Source organism: Megalops cyprinoides, chromosome 13, assembly GCF_013368585.1.
Source record: "Megalops cyprinoides isolate fMegCyp1 chromosome 13, fMegCyp1.pri, whole genome shotgun sequence".
Classification (NCBI taxonomy): domain Eukaryota; kingdom Metazoa; phylum Chordata; class Actinopteri; order Elopiformes; family Megalopidae; genus Megalops; species Megalops cyprinoides.
This window is the reverse complement of record NC_050595.1, coordinates 21,237,501-21,259,408: the sequence shown is the minus strand read 5'-3', so window position 1 is coordinate 21,259,408 and position 21,908 is coordinate 21,237,501. Positions and strand designations below refer to the sequence as shown.

Sequence of the window (21,908 nt, the reverse complement as noted above, 5' to 3'; positions counted from 1 at the left end):
AGCACCATGCCATTCAAGCTCCCCATATGGCAATGAAATATTTTGTAATAGTTAACGTATTATATATATATATATATATATATATATATATATATATATGTATATAAAATTACAATGTTTACATAATTACAAATAGCATTAAAATGTATTGATGCAGATCAGAAATATACTGCATTATACAAAAATTAGTCAGTACTTTGAATGGACAGAAGAAATATTATGCACACATGCTGTGTTAGGTAGGAGTGGTTGATAGTTGTATGGTTGGTAGGCAAAGGATCACAGCTGTGGATTTCAACAGGAAACCACCTGAATGTGTTTTGTATGAATTCTTGTCTGTGCATCTCAGGCATTCATTCAGAGTTACCTCGGACAGTTGTTTTGACCTTTGACCATCTGCGGTGATGTTAGGGAAAGAGTGGAGAGAGTAACACTTATCTTCTCTGTAACCACCCCATTTTGTCATAATCTGCCTTTGATGTGTTAGTACAATATGCAGATATGGGTGACAGCAGTGTCTTGGAATAGGTAGTATTTTATAAAAATCAGTGATGGTTGTGTTAACTCAGTTTCACAATGAATTGAATCTCACAACAAGCTTTTAAAATGATTAATTTCATCACTCATTCTGCAGCTTATAGTATAAGGATATACAAACACCATCATTATAAATCCGTGCTTACTTGATTCATTTAAAAAAATCATTTTTTACTTGCATGAAGGAAATGATGAATCTCATTTAGTGCAATATTCTAATTTTGAACAACTGTGATCACATTATTTGGCTTCTCCCTACTGCACCCCTGGCGTTTTAGAACGGGGGGCTAAGATCGCGGCGGACTCGTGAGGTTTTTTGTGGTGATGTCATTTGGAGGCGATAAGTTGCTCTGCGCCTCTCCGTCCCCGGCTCGTGTTACATGTTGGTGGGATGGATGACGGCCTGAACTCGCATCGATCCAGTGTGAGATTACAGCGGGGTCACTGGAGATTTGGAACGAGCGAGCGGGCGGTCGGAGGACGACCCCCCCCATCCCCCCGCCTCCCACAGCAGAGAAGGCGCTGCTCCCAGAATCACGCCCACATCCACTGTAGAAAAGTTCAAGATTTTGTATAGAAAGGAACACCGGCAAATGATGCTCGTCCCTCATGAATCGTGACTCTCTGATCGTGTCGGCGGGGCGATTGTGTCCTTGCTGATTGTTGAGTCTGGTGAGTCTTGCTGAAGAAAAACACGGTACTTACTGAAATTCTTCTGTCATGGCTGGGACAAGGACTGAGGAGAAAAGCGCTTTGTGGTTTGATTGGCTGGAGAAGCCACGGAATCTTCCTCAGTCCTGCAGACGATATTGTCTTGAAATTTTAATAAATAAATTGTGGCGCAAGGCTACAGTAGCCAATAAGGCACTTGAACATGAAGATCAGAGAACATATAATACCCTGAGCACAAACAGTTCTTTGTTGTATGATATTTCTTCATAAGCAAGAAAAACCGTGCCTGTCTAAACTGTGTCTGCAGAGAAAGGGGAAATAGGACAATGGAAACCATCAACAATATATGACCATGTCATGAATTCATATTTAATTTTTAACTAAGGGTCAATGGTAAAGTTAATTGATAACAATGGATTCGATCAATAACATTTTGCAAAATACAGCTTCCTACAATATTGTAGGATTATAAACAAATGTTAAAATGAAAATAAAATGTTGTCAGGACACAAATCCAACAAATCACATACCTTAGAATGATGGTTTCAAACACAATAGAAGTGGGGTAGGTATAGATACTGTATATTGTAGATGTATTATAGTGAAATGACCTGTTTGAATAAAGTTGTAAGATCATATAATAATTAGAATTCTCCTTTGTTCTCCCCTTCAGAAGCTCACCTGAATATGAATGGATATAAATGTGCTTTTCCTCTTTTCTTTTGCCTCTCTCTGCCCTGAAATATTCATGGTTGCAGGAGGTCTTCATCTTGCGCGCTGCTATTGAGGCTGACAGCCGCGTGTTCATTTGTAACGGCAGACCTGCTCGCGAGCCTTGTTATATTTCTCTCCTCGAGTGTATGCTAAAAGATTACAGTGTGGCGCCGAGCCCGCCGGCAGCGCTGTTCGGAGCCAGCCCCGCACTGCGAGGCCTTAATCCCATCAAGAGCTGTTTACAAGAAACACCTGAAACGGTCGGGCAAGTCAAATAAGGACAGCCCTTGGGTTGACACGAGTGAGGAAGAGCCGGGAAAAGTCCCAAAAGCACTGCCAGCCGGTGCTCTAGGCCTCCCGAGCTAATCACTGCGTAATGTATGCCGGTCCCCTCGTTTACGAATCTGAAATAATCAAAAATGAACGGCTTAATGCCGGCGTGTGAATCGTATGGCCCTTTTTGCTGTCGGAGTGCCGGCGACGCGCTGAGCCCTCTCGCACACTCAGCTGTGTCGTGACATGTTATTTAGTTCATTGCGAGGACACTGCCGTTGTGCTTGTAGTACAGGTGTTGCGGTGGATTATTTCACAAGATTTGCTCGCTTTGATTCGTTATGCTTGATTGAGACCCATCCTTTTCCTCTGGTTAGCGGCATGCCCAAAGAATTTGATGGTCTCCCAGTAAGGAACCTTTGCCAATTCACTCCACGCTTTCAGAATAGATGCGTAGATTAATTTCCATGGCTCTTAAGGTTAGCCATTCAGCACCGAGACTTGCTGCCAAGACATATTTCGACATATTGTAGGTCCTTCTACTGGCTGTCAGTTTGGTTATCCGTTCATGAGCATAGCTAAAGAAACTTCTATTGTTTTTCACAATCTGATTTTCTAAATGGAAGGCGTGCTGCTAAGTAGAACTGTACACACTGGAGACTCACAGATCACGAAGAAACCAACAGATTTGTAAGTCTGCTGATCTACCTGAAGGCATATTGTGTGAGCAAATTAAAAATGTATGGTTTCGCCAAAGAAAGGTCATGTTATTTGTATTCCAGTCACCTTAACTTTTATAGAATATATTTAAAAGATGTTTTCTAGCAGGATAATGCCACCCTAAGCAAATTTTTACAAAGGATGTTAACATGGTGTAAAATGTCATACACACACACACATACACATAGACACACACACACACTCACACACTCACACACGCATATTTGAAATGTTTCACTTCATTGCCTCGGAGCAGTTAAACTCTCTTTCAAAGCCTCTTTTCTCACACAATTTCATGCACACACCCTTTGGTAGACCTCATTAATTATATCTCATTAGTTGCCTTGGAAACTGAAGTGAGGGAAGGGAGGGTGTGTGAAAAAAGAGAGGGAGAAAGTCTCTCTCCCTCCCTCCCTCCCTCTCCCTCTCTCTGAGGATCAGCCGCGTGTCAGATTAGCATCAGGAGACATTAACACTTTTGATAGTGCTGAGACGAGAGTCCTCACTTGGGCGGCTGGGACCGGAGATAAGCACACCCTCACAAAGGACAGCTGGCAAGCTTCCTCTCTCCTCAGGCTGACAACCAGATTTACAGGTAGGAGCCAAAAGCGCTGCCTATGGTTGTTGAATGCTGGGAAGGGGCTTCGTGGGCCAGACTTACCAGGCTCACCGTGTAGAAAACCGAACAGCTTCTGTCCATGTAGAAGGAAGTCTTACTCCCTGTTATTCTTCAGTGCAGGGATTTTCTTCATTGTTACACAAGGGAAAAAAGGAATACCATTTTCATGTGTAACTCTGTTTTAGGTACTCGCTGGGGTGTTGACAAAACAGGGCAGCGTCTTGAAATGTTCTTCCTTTGTGTTTAATATTCCTCGGATGTCGGGTTTGAATGAAAATGAATCTACGTGTATCCGCCTGTGGTGTAGTTTATGTGGCTCGGGGTGATTCATAATTGTGTAAGTCATCATCGACTTGACGCAAAACAAGGAAAGGCTTGGTTTTTTTTTTTATCAGGGTGAAATCTTCTGAGTGGATGCGAGTCCTGGGCGCTAACTGACCCTCTTGGCAAAAATAAGCCAAACAAACTCTGAGAGGATACGCTGGAAGCGGTGTTTTTGTTGTTGTTTAGTCTTTAGCGTGGCAGGCAGGAAAATAACAAGGGGAAGGAGCCGGGAGGAAGCGTGTCTCCAGGGCTCTCCTTCTCTTGCCTTGCTCTCTTTCTTTCCCCACTCACTCTCCGGCGGTGGTCATTACAAAGGACCTGAAAAACAGGAAGTGGAGGAGCAGGAAGTGGCGAGCGTGTGTTGCCCACAGTCTGTGGTAGGAAGGCCAAGGCCTGGCCGTCGGTGCACAGGAAGCTGTGCTGTCATGGATATGGTCAGGATTCTGGCGCTTGGCCTTCTGACCCAAAGAAATGAAACATGGAGGGGAGGTGTGGAAAGTGCCTTGTGACTGCTACCTTCAGAGTGGATTGCAAATAGCAAGTAGGCCTGTAGCTTTTTCTCATTCACACCCAAAAAGCATTGATATGTCAGATAAATCCATACCATTATCCGTAGCATTATTATTATATAGTTTCTATGTAAATATATGTGTAGCCCATCAGTGGAAAACGGAGCAAACCACCATTTGGATAATGTCTGTGACACAGTTATTTTGCAGTCCAGAGCCACGTATTAAAATGGAAATAGAATTTCTTTTCGAATTGAGTTTTGATTAACAAGCCAGATAAACAGCGCTATTTGCTAAATGTTACAGGCCTTTCACGTTGCTTATACAACATATGTGGTAGCCACACATTAAAACTGAGGAGACTTCCCAGAATGGCAGCAAAAGCTCTTCGCAAGTTCATATGTAAACAGTGCTTTGTGGCCTAAAATAAAAGCCAGATTTACCTTTGTGTCAGTGTGCTCACAGTGTAGATCTAATTTTCTGTTGGCAAATAAGTGTTTTGTAGTCAAGGTGCAAGTTTGGGGTTTATTTATTTTTGTTAGAGGATAGAAACAGGGACCTGCATGTAATGTAACCTCGGCACAACCCCTCCCCCTGTCCTAGGAGGACATCCCGTGGGAATGGGGGGCTAGTTCTTTAGGGCTCTGGGACTCCCTATAAGTACAGGGACAGTCCATTTTCATCTCGGTCACTGGCTTTAAGTACCATTGCCATATTGTCTGTCAGGCACATGTTGCTTCAGCTTTGACTTTCCAATATTCTTTTCTGCTTGCCCCCTCTTCTCTTCTTCTTACACTTCCTTCTGCTGGTTGATGCTGTTATCCAGAGTGACTTATTAAGCTAATATGATGTGGTACATTAAATTAAAGCGTGTCATAGGAGCAACAACAAAGAATAGCATAGGCACTGGACAGCCAGGATTACAGAAAAATCTGAAGCTCAAAAAGTCCTCAAAAAAAAAACCAACCAAAAAACCCAAACAAACAACAATAACAGTACAAACAAAGTTCCTAACAATTATTGTTAAGAGCAACATACTTACAGCACACTGAAGTGAATGTAGAGCCTAACAATGATCTATAAAAGTAACATTACCTTAAATTACAGTGTTCCCATGGCACCAAACAATGATTCATAATAGCAGCGTTATACCTCTGTACTTTTAGTGGCAAACATAGTCTCTGACTGACCTTTTGATGAAGATTCCTAAAAAACCCTTATTTAGTCTCAGAATTTCTCTATACATTTTAAAAATTCTTTCTGTATAGTAGATTTAAAAGAACCTGTTTGTGATGTACCTAAGTTACTGATTGGATGATTGCAGCGTCTATCTGTCCGCTCTGTTGGTGGAGGCCTCTCATTAAGACATAAGGCATAAGAGAGCTTTATTGTCATTGTTCAGGACAACAAAATAACAGTTGCTCCCCGGTGTCAGTGCTGTGACAACATACAGTACAACTTCAAGACAATTCTTAGACAAGACAATTGAAGAATAAATACAAAATGTGTGATGTATAGAATATGAAGAGTAGTATGGTCCATAAATAAATAGTAATAGTAACGTGTCTGTGCATTGGCAGGAAAGTACTCCTAGCTGTTACATGTGAAAATGAGATCTTTACAGTATCTTCTTATTGCACATGCCCGTATTGTTGTATAATACTGTGCTGTATATGTAATATGTAATATGCGGTGTACATGGTTTCCATATTATTGCACAAGAGGAAGATTTGCATTAAACCTCGGTTTTGTCTGCAGGTTCTGGGGAGTTGACAGAATATGTAGTCATATTGATTTCTGTGTCACATGGATGTAGTCTCTCTTATAGTGACATATTGTATCTGCATTGATTTCTCAGGAACAAATGTTTGGTAAGCACCTTTTAGGGAACAGTGGGCAGATACAAGTGTCAAGGTCTGAGTGCACACGTTAACAGTCTACAGGACTGGGAAATTGCATCAAGATACCGTATTCAGTGATCAAAATATTATAGCTTCACAGAGTCCTAGACTGATACAAGCCCTGACTGGACTAGACTGTGATGCATGCTTTTGCCTCGGTTCATTTCAAGCTTTCTCATGATCACTTAATCAAAACACTGGGGTTTGGAGCAGAGTCAAGGCTTAGTGAGCTCAGGACTTCATTTCCCACAACCCCCTGCTACAGCCTAGGAGGTCAGGTCACAGCAGAGAAGGAAGTGAAGATGGAGATCAGCCATGGAGGCAAAGCCAGGTAGAATTTGGAACTGTGGCAGGGGAGGTGGCAGTGAGCCGGCAAAATGGTGAATGTCTTGCTGTCTGAACAGAATAGGACATGCATCGCTTTTCCAGTGGTCCTCGTTGCCCACAGAATGAGCCCTGATGAGTTCCCAGCTGGCCTTGCGCCCCGACTCCATGTGCTGCAGTAATCCAGTGGAGTATTAGTATAAACCTGTCACTTGCCTGCTGGCTGATGTACTCCAGTAACCCACTGAGATTAGGAGAGAGCCCGCAGACCTGCCACAAGTGGAAAAATGCAGTTTCTCAACTCTGGCCCTAAAAACAAGTCCCTGTCACTCACAAAAAGGTGCATCCTAGACCCATCCTACCCTACAGTGATCTGTCATAAGAAGATTATTCTGTTGCATGGGTATCATCCACTAGGCTTTGTCGCGGGGAAAAAAGGAAATATCAGACTGTCTTTTTCGAGACACTTGTGCGGCTATGTACGCGGGAATATTTGACAGATGAGATGCGTTCTGAAAAGCTGCCACTCGGAGCCCGACAAGAGGTGTTGATTGAATAACCACCCCCGCCATCTGCGTTGCCGTATAAAGAACAGTTCGGGACGTTTTAAAACCCGCAGCCTTTATGCGCACAGTGAAACGGGAAAATTTTTTTGCAATTTCGGAGGCCAATGGCTCCATGGAGAAGAATGCTATTTTTTATATTAATCGGAACACGCGTGGTCCCCGTAATTACATCTTGAATGCCGTGAGTGTGTAAGTAGCTAAAAAACACAGCAGGGCTGATTCTTACATTCATGAGCAGAGATTCAGTGTGCTTGCTATGATTACACGGGCCTCTATAGCTCCTAATGCCTATACATTATGCTAACTAAGCAGGAGGCCGTCGTGAAATGTAGCAGGGAGTGGGGAAACTTCATTTGGCTTTTGTTATTTCTGCTGTATTAGAGCCCTGCTCACTGAAAGGCCTCCCCCTCCCGCTCGCCTGTGGAAGATCCTTAGAGCACGTTTTAGCAGGTTAATGTGGTTAATTGTATAAGAGGGGACTAATCTGGCGACCTGACCTTGCATGAGATGAGTGGGAGGGGGGAGCCTCCGAGAGAGAGGCACAAGGGAGCGCTTCATGAGCAGCGGTGCTGATTGCGCCCAATGGGATCGGGGCTGCGGGCAGCGTCTGGAGTTCCAGCACTGAATCACTTCGGTGGATGAATCCCGCCATTGTGACGACTCTGTGAGCAAAAAAAAAAATAAAATAAAAAAGAACAACAAAAAAAAAAAAACCCTGACTCTCTGCAAACTGTGCGCGCAGTTTCCAGATGGGCCCGCCGTTCGTTTCAGTGAACTGGACGGAAAAAGAGGAAAAGCTGAAGCTAAGGAGACACGGTCTCTGTTCAGTCTAACCACAGTGCGTTTTGTCATTAAGTCTGAGTAGCAAATTGAAGTAGGCGTCACTTGTTTTGTTTCTTTAGGCCCCTTCGCACAGACTCAGCGACTCCTGGTAAGCCAGGACTGGTAAAAAAACCATTTTGATACTTGTGACACAGAATAAACATACTTTCAGTGTCCAATTTTTAATGGCTTGAGGGCATTGTGAAGACATGGGGCTGAAATCAAATGCTAACAACCAAGATTATGCACTCTGCAAAGACATGTACTGCTGAAAAGGCATGTGTTTCACATGTGAAAGCTCTTTCACTGTGTGTAAGTACCTGCAGGTTCAAGACACTATATAGCACTGTAATGAGTGCAGTCCCTAAACCTGACCAGAAAATTACAGTGCTTTTAAAAAGTAACAGGAAGTACTTCACCAAATTAGGGAGGAAAGTTGAGGGAGTCACCCTCCCAGCTAATCACATTTTAATGAAATGATTTAGATGCACCTTCTTGGGAACGCTGAATGTGTACAGGATGGAGAAGCCAGTCTGAGAGGGAACTGGATGTCTCTAGGTTACAGTTTGATCCAATCAGCTGTAAGGAGCATGGAGGCTTTCTTGGGTTCCTGCCAGCCATGTGCCGTTTGCCGTTTTTTGCTTTTGCTTTTGTATGGTCATAAAAGGAGCATGCAGGCTGCTTATGGGTCTATTCTTTGTGAATACTGTATCTGTACTATTGTTATTTATGTGAAGTTTCCAGATACATTTTTAGAGGGTCTTATTCTATTTTTTCTTATTCCAGGAAATAAAAAACAGGATGAGTTCCAGTTGTATTGTGGAACGTTGGCCTCTATTCAGTTGAACCACAATGAGCTTTGTCCTTGACTTAGAGTTCTAATTTAAGTGAGTGTTACCTTTTTTGTATTTTTTTTCATACTGCAGTTTATATCAACAACCTGGGATGTGCAAGAAACTAGAAAGAGGAGGGCAAAATCGGGACTCAAATTTAAGAACAATGCACACTAATGTAAAATTAAATAGGGGCTTCGTTCTATGCTGTACATCCTTCCAAGGCTTAGAGTTCATTTTTAAAATGGCATTTAGTTTGGTCCCAGATTTTGAAAGCAAAACATTTAACACTGTACAGTTTTATACGTAAAGTCAAGCCTACATGTGTGAATATTGACCCACATGGGACTAAACACCAGTCTGAAATGAGAGGAGGAAAAAAAGAAGAAGAAAGAAAAACCCCTAGTTTTTCACAACTCTGTTGTGATGTGGTTTTCTGGAAATTCTTCATGGGGTTTTGTGCGGTAAGAGTTTCCTATCGTAGAAGGATGTGTAGGTTGATCTCATTGGAGATGTAGCTGAAACAACAGTGAGATAAAGAAGACAGACATTATGATGACTGGCACAGTGTCTGTGTACCGCTAATCCGGTCAGAGGAACTGATCTTTATTTTTTCAGTATTGAGACGTTGGTGTAGCTTTATTGGTCTTGTGTTTCGTGTGCCAGTTCATGCACCAAAGGAAGTGAAATCAAAGCCAAGCCTTGCGGAGATGGGGAGGGCATTCTGCATTCCCCTTTCACCGCACTGCGCCATGCAACACTGTCTCTTCTTACAGTCAGAGGGGAGCAAATCCGTGACCCTGAGCCCCATAGGCAACTGACTGGTATGCAGGGCCTTTCTCCTTGTTGTGGCCTTTCTCTGTTCATATGATGCTGTTTTTTATTGCTCCAGTGCTTTAGGGAAGGCTCGAAGGGTCGGCTGGGAATTTTCTGCTGTGTGAATTTTTCTGTGTGTTCCGCCTATTAGTCATTCCTTGTCATCCTTTCTGATTTGTGCTGAAGGCCGTTGGATAAGGGTGGGTGGGTAGGGTCGCCGTGGGAGAGTGAGGCTTCATGAACCCCAAAATAGGATGGCAGTCACGTGATATCAGTGACTTGCTGATTTGAACCAATCATAGAGTCCAAAAAGTAAAGGAGAACAAAGCCCTATGATTGGTTCATACAAGTCAAGGATTGACTTGTGAAAGTGGCATGTGAAATTGACTTCACATGTGGAAGTGACAGCCCTACCCATAATGGAATTCATGAAGCCTTGCTCTCCTGCCGATGGGGGAAACATAGACTCAGAAGGCAGAGCTGGCAGGCCTTTGCCGACCTTGCAGTGGTGTGAGGTGCTGCGTTTCTCTCTCAGGAGTCGGACCATGTCACTTACAGCGATGTGGTGGCACAGGCACTTTTTAGATTCTGCATTTATCTGTGTCTGTCTGTGGGTGATCAATCCCTCCACAGAGGATTGGGCTGAAGACTACCTCAAAGAGTTGGACATGGGACAGAAAGAGGGAAAAGGAGACAAGGACAAGGACAGGGTTCACCCCCCTTCCTTCTTACGGGCACTAGGAGAGTTGGGTAGAGGGGCAGAGTCCTACCCCCCCCAGGGGCAGTTGGGGAGTTGGAAAGAGGGGACAGGGTTTGGCCTCCCCCTTAGGGGCGGTGTCCACTGCATTGTGGCCCACGTGTGGATTTCCTTATCTTTCTGAGAGGATTACAGTAGTGTCAACCTGAGGCTGAGTGCACTCTTAATCGTCCTTAAAGAAAGCTCCTGGTGGTGTGGGAAGTGTGAGGACAAGCGAGAGGGAAAGATAGAGAGAGAGAGAAAGGGAGAGATTTATCATTTAGATTCAGAGCATATACATAATAAAATAAAAAAGAACACCAAAATCAGAAAAAAAAACATTTTACAATAAACACAAATTCAGCAATACCATGAGACAGACATGGAGAATATACAGTACAACCACTGCTAACAGCTACAACACTTTCGTATAATTCAAAGCATAACATAATAGCTGCTTTTATTTTTTATTCCTCATATTTTGAATTTGTTGACGGTATTATGTCACACCTCTGTGATTTTGAATAGCCCCTAATCTTCTTTTGTTTTCCCTCAGGCCAAATTCAGCATGGATCCTATTACAGTCCTACATTTTTCATAGTTTGTGCTCCTCATCTGTTCACAGTACAAGCAAAATTAAGTACTTAAAAGTGAAGAAAAAAGAGAAAAAAAAGCAACAGCACAACTTTGTTGAGTGGCATGCTTTCCTTCTTCCAGTGGGAAGGAGGACCCTGAGCTTGGCGAGGATGAGCTGGATTAATATTTCAGTTGGGTAAAAGTGCGCAGAAATGGCTTTTCATTTGTGCTTTATCAGAGGGATATTCAAAAGGTTCCTCCCTCACAGCGCTCAGCTGCAGTACTGCTGTCCGTGGGAGGATAAACAGTCAGTACGCGTGCGTGGCTTCACCTGCGACTAGGGTGTCCTGTCTATGCGTGAGGAAACTCAGGGTGCCTGGCTGTTCTCGTGTGCACATGCTACACATCGAGTGTTGCGCTGCTAACCTCTCTTCCCTCGTTTATTTTCTCTCTCCCCGCAGATTTTGGAGTGGTGACGTGTGCAGAGAGCGAGAGAAAGAACAGAGCGTGTACGATGTGCTAGAGGAGCGACGAGGCCTAGAGCTTTGGGAGTTTTTCTGATATTTTTGGGTGTCAGAGAGACCAAAGGAAGGAAGGAACGCGAAGATGGGGCGGAAGAAGATACAGATCACGAGGATCATGGATGAGAGGAACAGGCAGGTCAGTGTCACCATGCCGCGGTGCTACTCACGTGACACTGCGCCCTTTCACCTGGGTCACGTTTCCACTGACCCACCGTAGCTGTACGTTAGCTATACCTGACATTAGCCGTAGGCATTTCTACTGACCCACCTTAACAGCTGATTAGACAGCACCAGAGCACAAGCAAGTTAAGCAGATGTAGGCATGTCTAATTTTGTGAAGTGCCATTGATGCTATTTGTGCCATTTCCAAAACGACATTTTCAGTTTTATTCCTTGTTTGTTGTATGGGCTTGTTCACATATCATCAATAGTTTGCACTGGAAGACAAACACTTTACCTCCCAGGTTGTGGATTTGCATGAAATCACTTGTATGTAATCATTTACTGTCAGTTTAGTTGCAGCCTCTCCAAAGCAGCAATAACAAAAGCACAAGCTTCAGTGATTTTCCTCCTCCATCATATGCTAGTGAGAAATACATCAGGTCGGCTCATTCATTTACAAACAAATGCAAAGTGCAGCAGGTAGGTGCAGGGAGTACCACTTAAAATCCAGAGGTGTTCCAGGGTCATCTGCACCTCACTGGTATGTCAGAAAGCCATACTGCACATACACATACAGCCACGGAGGGCCAGTGGAAACCAGGCTTCTGTGGTCAGCTGGGGGTTTAACTACACTCTGAGGAGCTCAGAGCTCATGTTCATTTGATTGATGAGGCTTAATACACAAGAATGAGTTACCTTACCTTTGGACTATACATTGGTTACTATATACAGTATATATAAGAAAAAAATATGCTAAGTTGGTTTTAAATATATATACTATATACAAGTATATATATGTACATACTTTATTTTACTATATATGGTATATACCATACTATTATACTGTGTATAGCATTAAATTGTCTTGATATTTTCAAAATTGGTTTCTTGACAAGTCAAGAAATGATTCCATAGCTGCATCAGATTTGGTGATTTATTAGCTGGTTGTAAAGTGAGTCTGCCATTTCACCTCAGAGTCTGTGCCGTTTTTCTGCAGGAAAGAGGGCACTTTATATTTTTATATTTGAAAGGATGCTGCAGTAACCCCCTCAGAAATATAATGAACCTTATCCATCATATACGGCTGCCTGGCAGGTTGACTTCGTCCGGTCAGAGAGGCCACATAGTACACGTTCTGTGTTCCGTGCCGTGAAGGCTAGCTCTGATGTCCGAGGGCAGCGTAGAGGGAGGAGATGAGAGGCGCGGTCGCGTTTTTTTTTACCAAGAGGGTGCGCACAGTACGGTTTGAACCGGGTCCACGACACCCTGCAATTTCGCCGCGGAAGTTGATGAGCCTGCAGTTTAATTTGGAGGGCCAGAGTGTGTGCGAGAGGGTGAGACGGGTGAGAGGAGGGGGGGGAGGAAGGGGGGGGGGGTGCACCTCGCCGTGGGCGGGGTCCGTCTCGGGCCTCTCCGGGCCCTGCTGGGTGCCCTGCGGCCCCAGCTGGTGGGCGGTAATTAGGAGCAGCCGACGCTCGCGGCACCCTCTTATTATCGGGGTCGGTCAGCGGCTCACACAGCGTCCCTTCTCTCTTTCCTCCCCCCGCTGCCATCCCTGGGGCCAACCGCAGAGACGGCTGGAATTCACCCCGTCTACCCGCTCTAAATATAACCCCCTAAACAGCACAACAAATCCTACTTCTGTCTGGAAGGCGGCTCTTGCTCTCATGCATTTATATTTAGGTTAAGCAGCCCTAACGTTGTCATTTTTTTCCTGTTGAACCCTGCCTTTTTCATATTTCACATTTGACATTGCAATGTGTGCATTGTGTAGTGCATATGAACATACTGCCGTAGGTGGCAGCAGTACAGTTTTATTTGTCACATTAGCCAAACAGAGGCTGCATTGAGCTGGAGCACAAATGTGCTGACAAAGAGCTTTATGAAGAAGTTTTTTAGTGTGGGGTCATGTGTCTGAAACACTTGGAAGTGTCTGACACACTTTCTCAGCAGATTCTCTGGCCTCCCTGGGTTACACAGAAGTCTGTTTGTGTGTTTGGAAGGCTCACTTTTCTGAAGGTGGGGACATTACTACGAGTGAAGGTGATGTCATCATTACTAACGCCTGTCCCTTTGCAATCCACCACCCCCTTTCTCTGACTATTGAGCAGAGGCAGAATCTCAGTTTTTCAAGTAAGGCCAGGTTCTAGGTGAGATCCCAGAGTGGGGAGGAGCAGTGTTTGAGTAGCCCAGCAGCAGTGTGTCTGTGTACCTCCACCATTCAGTGACATCACAAAAGCCCAGTGTCCACTGACATCACAGAAACCCAATGATCAGTGCCATCTAAAAATGGACAGTGTCCTGTTACATCAAAAATTTTCAGCTTCCAGTGACATTACAAAAAGGCCAGTTTGCAGTGACATCAGAAAATGGCCAGTGTCCAGTGACACCCAAAACTGCTAGGGTGTGGCTGCTGAGAACTCAGATTAACTCTGCCATATACGATACCACTTACGATTTTGGGTTTATTAACCCTATAGTTGTGTGGCCTCAAATGGCAAGACTTCAGACCACATATTGCATTGAAAAGAGAAGCACATGGACGTTTTTGTCACTCAACATGGTTTACGCGTATCAGTTAACCAGAGCATTTGTGTGTGTGTGTGTGTGCATGTTCATGTGCGCTGACTCTTTAATTTCTGAATTCCTTATTGCCTTCCCATCAGATTTTGAATGTCACAGATGCATTTTTAGCATGAAGTAACGCCACAGCCCAACGTGCTGATACTGATGTGGGCGCAGTTCAACCTTCTCAGCAAGACGTTTCCTCGTGAGAAATCGCAGAGCTTCTTTTTTGGGGGGGGGGGGGGGGGGGGGGGGGCGCTCCTCGTGCGCCGTTGCTGCTGGAGCAGTGCCGGGCCCTCGTCGAGCGTCTGCTCTCGGTGGATGGTGAACTTCTCGGGCTGGAATCCCAGGGGTGCACTCGTACCCCGGGGGGAATAATCATTAGCATACGCGTCCCGTTGTAGCGACAATTAGAAGCTTTATCTACGCGGCAGTGCCGTGGGCGATTTATATTCATGACATTAAATGAAAGAATGCTTTAAGTGGGCTAATTAAATACTGTGGCATTACTGCGTGCCGCATGGGTATGCCATCCGTCTTGGATCATTACTGGAAGTGCTTTGAAGAGGCTGTTGACCTCTCAGGATTCGTAGGAGAAAATGAGGCCTGAGGTAGAGCTCTGTAAATACTACACGTAATCCATCAAAAACAAATTGATTCATTCCACGAATAAAGATCCCACACGGCTGTCATTGAAAGAGCTGGCCTGGTTATTTTTTGGATGAGGGGGTGCAGGTACATTGGATGTGGGGGGGTTTGGGGGGAGGGGAAGAGGGGAGAGCAGGGGTTCTATCATTCGTTTAGTTCATACAGAGATATTAACAGGCTCATATTTGATGTATCAAGACCTCTGTAAAGTTGAGTTTATTTCGTACGCATGCATAATTGCTAAACTGCCAACACTAAAAGAGTTTATTTTCCTCGTGTAGTATTTTCCTTGAAAGGACTAATAAACCTTCGCTTAGGTCTTTTCTGGTTTTTATATTTAAAGCGACGGCGATACAGGGGTTACTTCGTAATCCTGAAAGGGAGCAGGATGCTTCAGTCAGCTGTGTGCCGCTTTACTCCGTATGAAATATGAATTATGAAATATGAAATATGAAAGAGGAGAAGTTCTGTCATGCAGAAGGAGGTCCTGAATCTCTGGCAGATGAAAGCGGATGAAGGCGGCTTTGAGCGGAGAACCGGGCGGGGGGTTGGGGGGGCGGAGGAGCGCTGCTGGAATCAGTGAGCCTCGCTGAGCAGACAGCCTGACATTCTAATTGCAAACCTGTGTAGCGATGACTGCGACAACAGAATTCCCCCTAAAAAAAGACGATCCCCCCTCCTCCCTCCAGGGGGGGGAAAGAGACGCCCCAATTTACACCAAATTCTGAGCCTGTAATTTCCAACTGTAATGGTGACGTGTGCGCATCTCATATGAGACGGGAAAAAAAAACTGGAAACCAAACATGCCGCGGTGGGCGGGTGTTTTCAAAAAGGATAACCAAGTGAGACTGGTTTTAATTATTGCTGTGGACGATGCTCTGTCGAGAGCTGTCTCTCAAGCTGGGGGGGGACTCGGTCATGAGCTGACTGTGTCTTGTGTGTTTGTTGAGCCTTTCCTTTCCAAATGATCTGGGTAAAAGGAAAAAAAAAACTAAACACAAGTGGGATGTTGTCACTGAGCGTGTACGGAACGGCCATGGTTGCAGACGGCGTGCTGTTAGGGAGGGCCGCAGGTACGCCGTGGCCTCGTTTCGCAGTGGAAGCTCTTTGCCTGATGAGTAATGAGTGGATTCTCGTGTCTAATGATGTCCCCTGCACGTCATTAAGCCACTCACCAGGAGTAATTGCCCAAGTCATTAAAAGTTTGATGATTTTCCTGCTGTGGGGGGGGGGGGGGGGGGGTTGCTCGGCCTTGCCGCGGCTCACTCGTCCTCACGCTGGCACGGGACATGTCATGTGCTGCCCCTCGTGAACAAAAACGTGGTTCCTCCCCCTTCTGCCCTCTGAATCTCACACCAACGGGATGGCTGCGCTTTAGCGAAACTCCCAAGGTGTTTTCCTGCAAACAGGAAGCGAGTGAGTGATAAAATGGGTTGGGAAATACGGGAGCAAACAGCCACGCATGATCAGACGGCAGGGGGTCGATTAGGTCATCAGCGGCGATCAGAGCACAGGAACAGGAAGCTTTAGAGAGGGATCAGTCAAGGTGAGGCGAGAGCGAGAAAGAAGATTAGTAATGTGAGAGTCGTTTTGGCAAGAGCTGCCGAGTCCTTTCTGCGTCTGTAATCAATTAATATTAAAAGCCGAGGTTTTTTTTTTTTTTCTCTTTTTTTTCGTGGAATGTTAGTGGGCTGTTGATGAATGCGAGTGTCCTCTTTGAAGGCAGTGACAATGAGATGATTCAGCCATGCAACCCTCTGGGAGGAGGCTGAGAAGCTGTGATTTAGCTAATGACTCAGATTAAGCAAAGAAATGAAAATCGTACTCAGAACATGCACGGCACAATTACGGCTTTTGGTAAAAGATGGAAAATAGTATCTATTTTCTTCCGCCAATCACACAGCCTTCATTAGGAGGTCGTTAAAATGCAGGCAGGTGGTTGATATTGAAGATGGCAGATAAATAAATTCAGTATCTATATATAAGTTGGATACAGAGTTTGAGTAAATTGTTGCTGCTAGATGAGTTCAGAGCTGACTTTATTTAAAAAAAGTAAAGCTAATGAATGTGAACTTGTTTTTCCATCGGATGGATTCAGATCATGTTGCGGCAACAGTTTAAGAGTGGATAGATAACTCGCGCCTCTGAGTTTGTCCTACACCACAGAAGTGAATGGAGCAATTGTCAGTTTGAGGGACAAAATGCTTTGAGGTGCCAGGGTGTGCTGATAAGAGCCCAGCTGTGAGGACGCTCTCCCTGCCCCCCCCGGTCGATCCGTGACCGGGTCCAGCACAAGGCTGGGTTCCCGGGAGCTTCCGGGCACCTCCGTGCCGTCTTAGCCCCCTCTGAGAGCTGATGCAGCCGGACAGGAAGGCGGTGACATCTGTCTGTCTGTCTGCTCGGCCCGACCGTCCCGACTGATGGGGAGAGCTGAGGGGGCCGGCGCTGGGGGGGGGCACGGGTCTCACTCCCAGCTGGGGCCCCACCACCCATCTGAGGGTTCATTGCAGAAACAGCGAGAAGCTCTGATTAACCTCCCGCCCCCCCCCGAGACACATCGCCGCAACCCCCCGCCCCCAGACCGGCACGTCCCCGCACTGCATCATTTGTCACATTGTCTCGCCTCCTGAAGGTGAACCCGTGGGAGAATATCTCAGTTTGATTAAGTCACTGAGTGACAGGCCGGCCCTTGTCACTCCCAGGAGAAATGCATTATATTTACACGTTTCCCCACCCCGCTCCGGCGTGGCTCTGGCCTGATCTACGGCCTGCGGAGACGGGCCGTGTGAGACGAGGCGGACACTCAGCACCGGCCCTGCCTCTTATCAGCTCTGTAATGGAGCGACTCTTTCGGACCGCCTCGCTGTGAGAACGTCTGGCTTTAGGCTGTGGTGTCACAAAAATGCCCATATTTCCCACGACTCCTTGCTTGCGTTCAGCCCTCTAAGTGGGAGTGAGTCTGAGGCGTTGTCCACTAAATTTTCACTGTGTGCAGCATGCCAATAAAAGAATCAACAGTGGAGACGGTACAAAGGAGAGTGAGAAAAGCAAAGAAGGAAAAACTGATCACTTTTTACAGCAAAAGTATTCCTCTACAACTGCCAAGTACATGTTTGGTCTCACATGTGCAAGCTGATAGTCAAAGCTCTGCATATGACTTTGTTTTTTTTTTCTTTTGGATTATTGTTGTTTTACTCAATATGATCATAAAGCCCTTTTTTTGTCTCACAGAACAAAGCGCAAAATATGGCTTAGGAGGTCCAGAGCAGCGCAGAACCTGGCCATAGCCTTTAAGCATGGTCGCTGGTGTGCGGCAGGAATTATTTTTTTATTGGTTGACAGTAAATAAGATGAAGTTAGAAAGAAAGAAACCACAATGACTAAGCCTGAAACTTAGTCAAACCTGAAGCAAACCCACCCGTCCCCCGCGCCGGCACGGCGTCTGCTGTTGATGTTGCCCACGAGTGAGTGGAAAGGCAGCCTGCCCACTCGCCCTGTGCCGCGATCTGCGGCTCTCCCCACAGAGAGAAAGAGATGGTGGGGGGTGCTCTGGAGAGGAAGCACTCCACGCCTGACGTGTTTCTGTCACTGTGCACAGGAAGCCCTGGTGCGTGCCTCTTTGCCTCTCTCATGGCGGTGGGCATGGGAAGAGGTGTCACATAAATGTCAAATAAATTGGCCAGCAGTCACCATAGTAATGGCAGCCCTCACCTTTAGAATGTTATGGTTTAAATGAATTTTGATGGGAGTTTTATTACTCCATACAGAAATACATACCTACACGCACACTCACACACACACACACGCACACACCGAGCATACAGATATCTCTGATACACTAACGTAGCACGGATTATGTACAAGACAGGTGAGCTGGGCTACATTTGTAGTACACAATTCCACAACAGATCTAATTTGTAACCACTCAGCTCTGTGAGTCTGTGTGCATTTGCCCTTAGTATTTTTTCATGTGAGATTTAAGAACCCTTTAAAGGGTGGGTTAGCAGTTCATCTGATGGGGACATGCAGTTCAGTCTCTCCTCTTCCCTCTCTCCTCTCTTCTCTTCCTTCCCTTTCTCACTCTCCCCTCTTCCCTTTTTTCTCTGCTCCCCTTGCCAGTCCCTTCGTTTTTCTCTGATGCTGTCCTTCATCTCTGCCCCCCTCTCCTCTCCTCCTTCTCTCCCCTCCTCTCTTTTCCTCCTCTCTGTATGTGAAATGAACCGGCATCCTGTGTCAGCAAGCGCACACTCAGCAAATCGAGGGGCAATCAGGTGGAGGAACGTCACATTTCACCCGTATGGTTTCCTTGCTGAGAGCTGAGGTCTGAATGCCTAAAATAATAATAATAATAAAGAAAAGCTCTGAAATGTACAATTTGTTAAATGATTCCCCCCGTATGGCAGCACTCATTTTCTGACCCACTAAGCAAAAGAAAGCGGCCTGAGAATCTTGTTTGGAGGTGACGAGTGCTTGGAGGATTGGAGCACCTCAGGGTGGCCAGTTAATTTGCACTGGAGCAAGAGCTATCCGGCCCTAACGACAGCCGGGAGGGAAGCAGGCCTCTGATGGCCGGTGATAAAGAGGGGAGTGGGGGTACCCCCAGCTCTTTACCGTGCTCTAGGCACCACTTTAGCTCCACTGTGAGTTGGAAGATGTCCTGACCGCACTGCCTTAACATGTCAGAGCTGGAGCTCTCATTTAAAGCTGAAATTATTCTCATTGAATTGACCCCTGTTTGCTCCTTTTATTATCGTTTAAAAACAATTAAATTAACATGTAAGTAATTTACAGAATGTAAAGTGTTTATCTTATGTAAGAGCATATACTTGTATCTTGGATCATTTAAGGAATAGCACACAATGATAAATTAGCAGTACTAGAAATGACAGGTAATGTTACCATTTGAATATTTACTAAAATCACAGTTTTCATAACTGTTGAGGATTTAAAATGATCTAACTGCACTAACGTATTCAAGCTCGACTTGTTTTACAGTAAAACATATACATACTATATACATTCCGTTGAAATACTGGACATCACATCTAATGTGGATCATAGGAAAACCATATAATCTGACCTCTCTCATTCAGAGTCAGCAGGAATGGAGAGACTGTAAAACCCATATGGAGGATGTTATTCTATAATCTAGTTTCAAATGAATGTAGCTGCTGGCTGTGGCCAATTACAGATGAACAAAGCCCAGCCATCAGCTCTCCTGGCCAGGTTAGTGAAATTAACGGTTCGGAATATGGACACATTCAATATCCGCTAGCCCCAGGCTCAGCTTTTCACTGTAGTCTGGGCCGCACACGTTTTTAAGAAAGCGCTCTGCAAGCTTTCTCTGTGCTGGGCTTTTTTTCTACGCAACGCTGGGGCATTTTGTGAACAGGAGTTTTACAGAAAGGGAGGGCGCCTGCATTATTCATTCTTGTTAACCGATTCTTTCGCAAAGAAAGCTAGTTTTGGAGTGATGGAGGGTCGTTGAGGGAGGAATGCGGAAAGGTGACAGCGGTGTCCCACGGCACTCGGAGACAGAGTGGCTGGTGTCCCCGTAGCAGGGTTCTTGGCGTGCGTTTGGGGTCGGGTTATCGTGGAAGCGATGCAGGAGTTGCTGCCCCCGCTCTCCCGGGGGCAGAAATTCTGCTCACCAAGCAGCTAGTGGTCTCGCCCACCCCCTCACCTCTCGCTTGCTAATGACTGACGCTAACACAGACGTGGTATCCTCTCCTGGGGGAGGCAGGAGCGGCTGTGAGACATGTGAGAAACGACCACTGGAGTCCTAAAGCAAATCTGTGGAAGGACCGAGCTGAACGTGGAAAGGGCCACTTCCAAAAATACATTCAACTCTCTTTTCTGTATTGGTTTATCCCCTGGACTTGAACTGTCCTGTGTGGGTCCTTTACGACCCAGCTTCTTCAGATAGGAGACAGACATGTTTTTTCCGTGTTAACTCATTTTATAAAGCATGGCACGGTGTTATCTCTTTCTGAGAACTCTATTGTGATGAGCAGTGTAAGGTAATAAAGCAGTAAACTGTTTTGTTGCGACACGCTAGTGAAGATGCCCGTTCCTCTCTCTCTCGATGTCTTTCAGGTTACCTTCACGAAGAGGAAGTTTGGTCTAATGAAGAAGGCGTACGAGCTGAGCGTACTGTGTGACTGTGAGATTGCGCTGATCATTTTCAACAGCTCAAACAAACTCTTTCAGTACGCCAGCACTGACATGGACAAAGTTCTACTGAAATACACGGAGTACAACGAGCCCCATGAGAGCAGAACCAACTCGGACATTGTGGAGGTAAGAGACCTGAAATTCTTTACTGGAACAAAAGCAGACCTGGTTCAGGAAACATGATACAAGTCCTGGTCACTATTCTGAATTAACAGCAGTATTTTCCAATAGGAAACAGAATGATGATAGTCACTATTCCTTCGCATCATCACTTGTTTAAAGACAGTGATGAATCTTAGATGTAATAATATTATGCAGGCTTATTATAATATGCAGGCTTTAATGATTCCACAGAGAAGTGCTAAGGTATACACACACCAATACAAATTGATCACCTACATGCTTGGTTTCTCCCCGCGCTTGCATATGAAAATGGCACTTTAGTGACAATGCCGGTCCATTCTAGCTGAGTTGTGAGTTACTGTTTCCCCCATTGTCACTGCTCAGATAGCGCACAGCGGAGTCTGCAGAGGCAGATAAGTTAAAGCTGAGTTCAGTCCAGCAACTGACAAAATAGAAAATCTATCGCCTCTCACGTCGGCACCCAGCGGTCGTCCATGAACTCAAAACTCCAAAAAACCATGGCAACCCATTTCCTTGGGAGGCCTTCTTGTACATACTCCAGCCTTTGTCCAAAATGAATGCACCTAATGCGAAAACAGTGCTGTTTTCAGTCCTCAGTAAGTTTCCAGATCATATTGCTGTTTTTTTCCCCCCTGCATAAAGGTGCCGAGATTGGCTTTGCGGTCGTAAAAAATTTCCATGCAGCAATCTTTTTCATTAAATTGCCTGCATTTAGGGTGCTCATTCTCACTCGGTCTGTTGTTGTGGCT

General features: G+C 45.3%; 1 protein-coding gene across 8 annotated transcripts in view; it reads left to right on the top strand.

The window, feature by feature from the left end:
- Positions 1-21,908, top strand: part of LOC118788418 (myocyte-specific enhancer factor 2A-like) — a 108,460-nt gene that overhangs the window by 35,301 nt on the left and 51,251 nt on the right. For all 8 annotated transcript variants that reach the window (XM_036544402.1, XM_036544406.1, XM_036544404.1 and 5 more), the window contains exons 3-4: positions 11,404-11,602; positions 20,938-21,141. In XM_036544402.1, coding sequence (XP_036400295.1) covers positions 11,549-11,602; positions 20,938-21,141 — 258 coding nt within the window. In that variant the 5' untranslated portion in view covers positions 11,404-11,548. The remainder of the gene's footprint in view (positions 1-11,403; positions 11,603-20,937; positions 21,142-21,908) is intronic.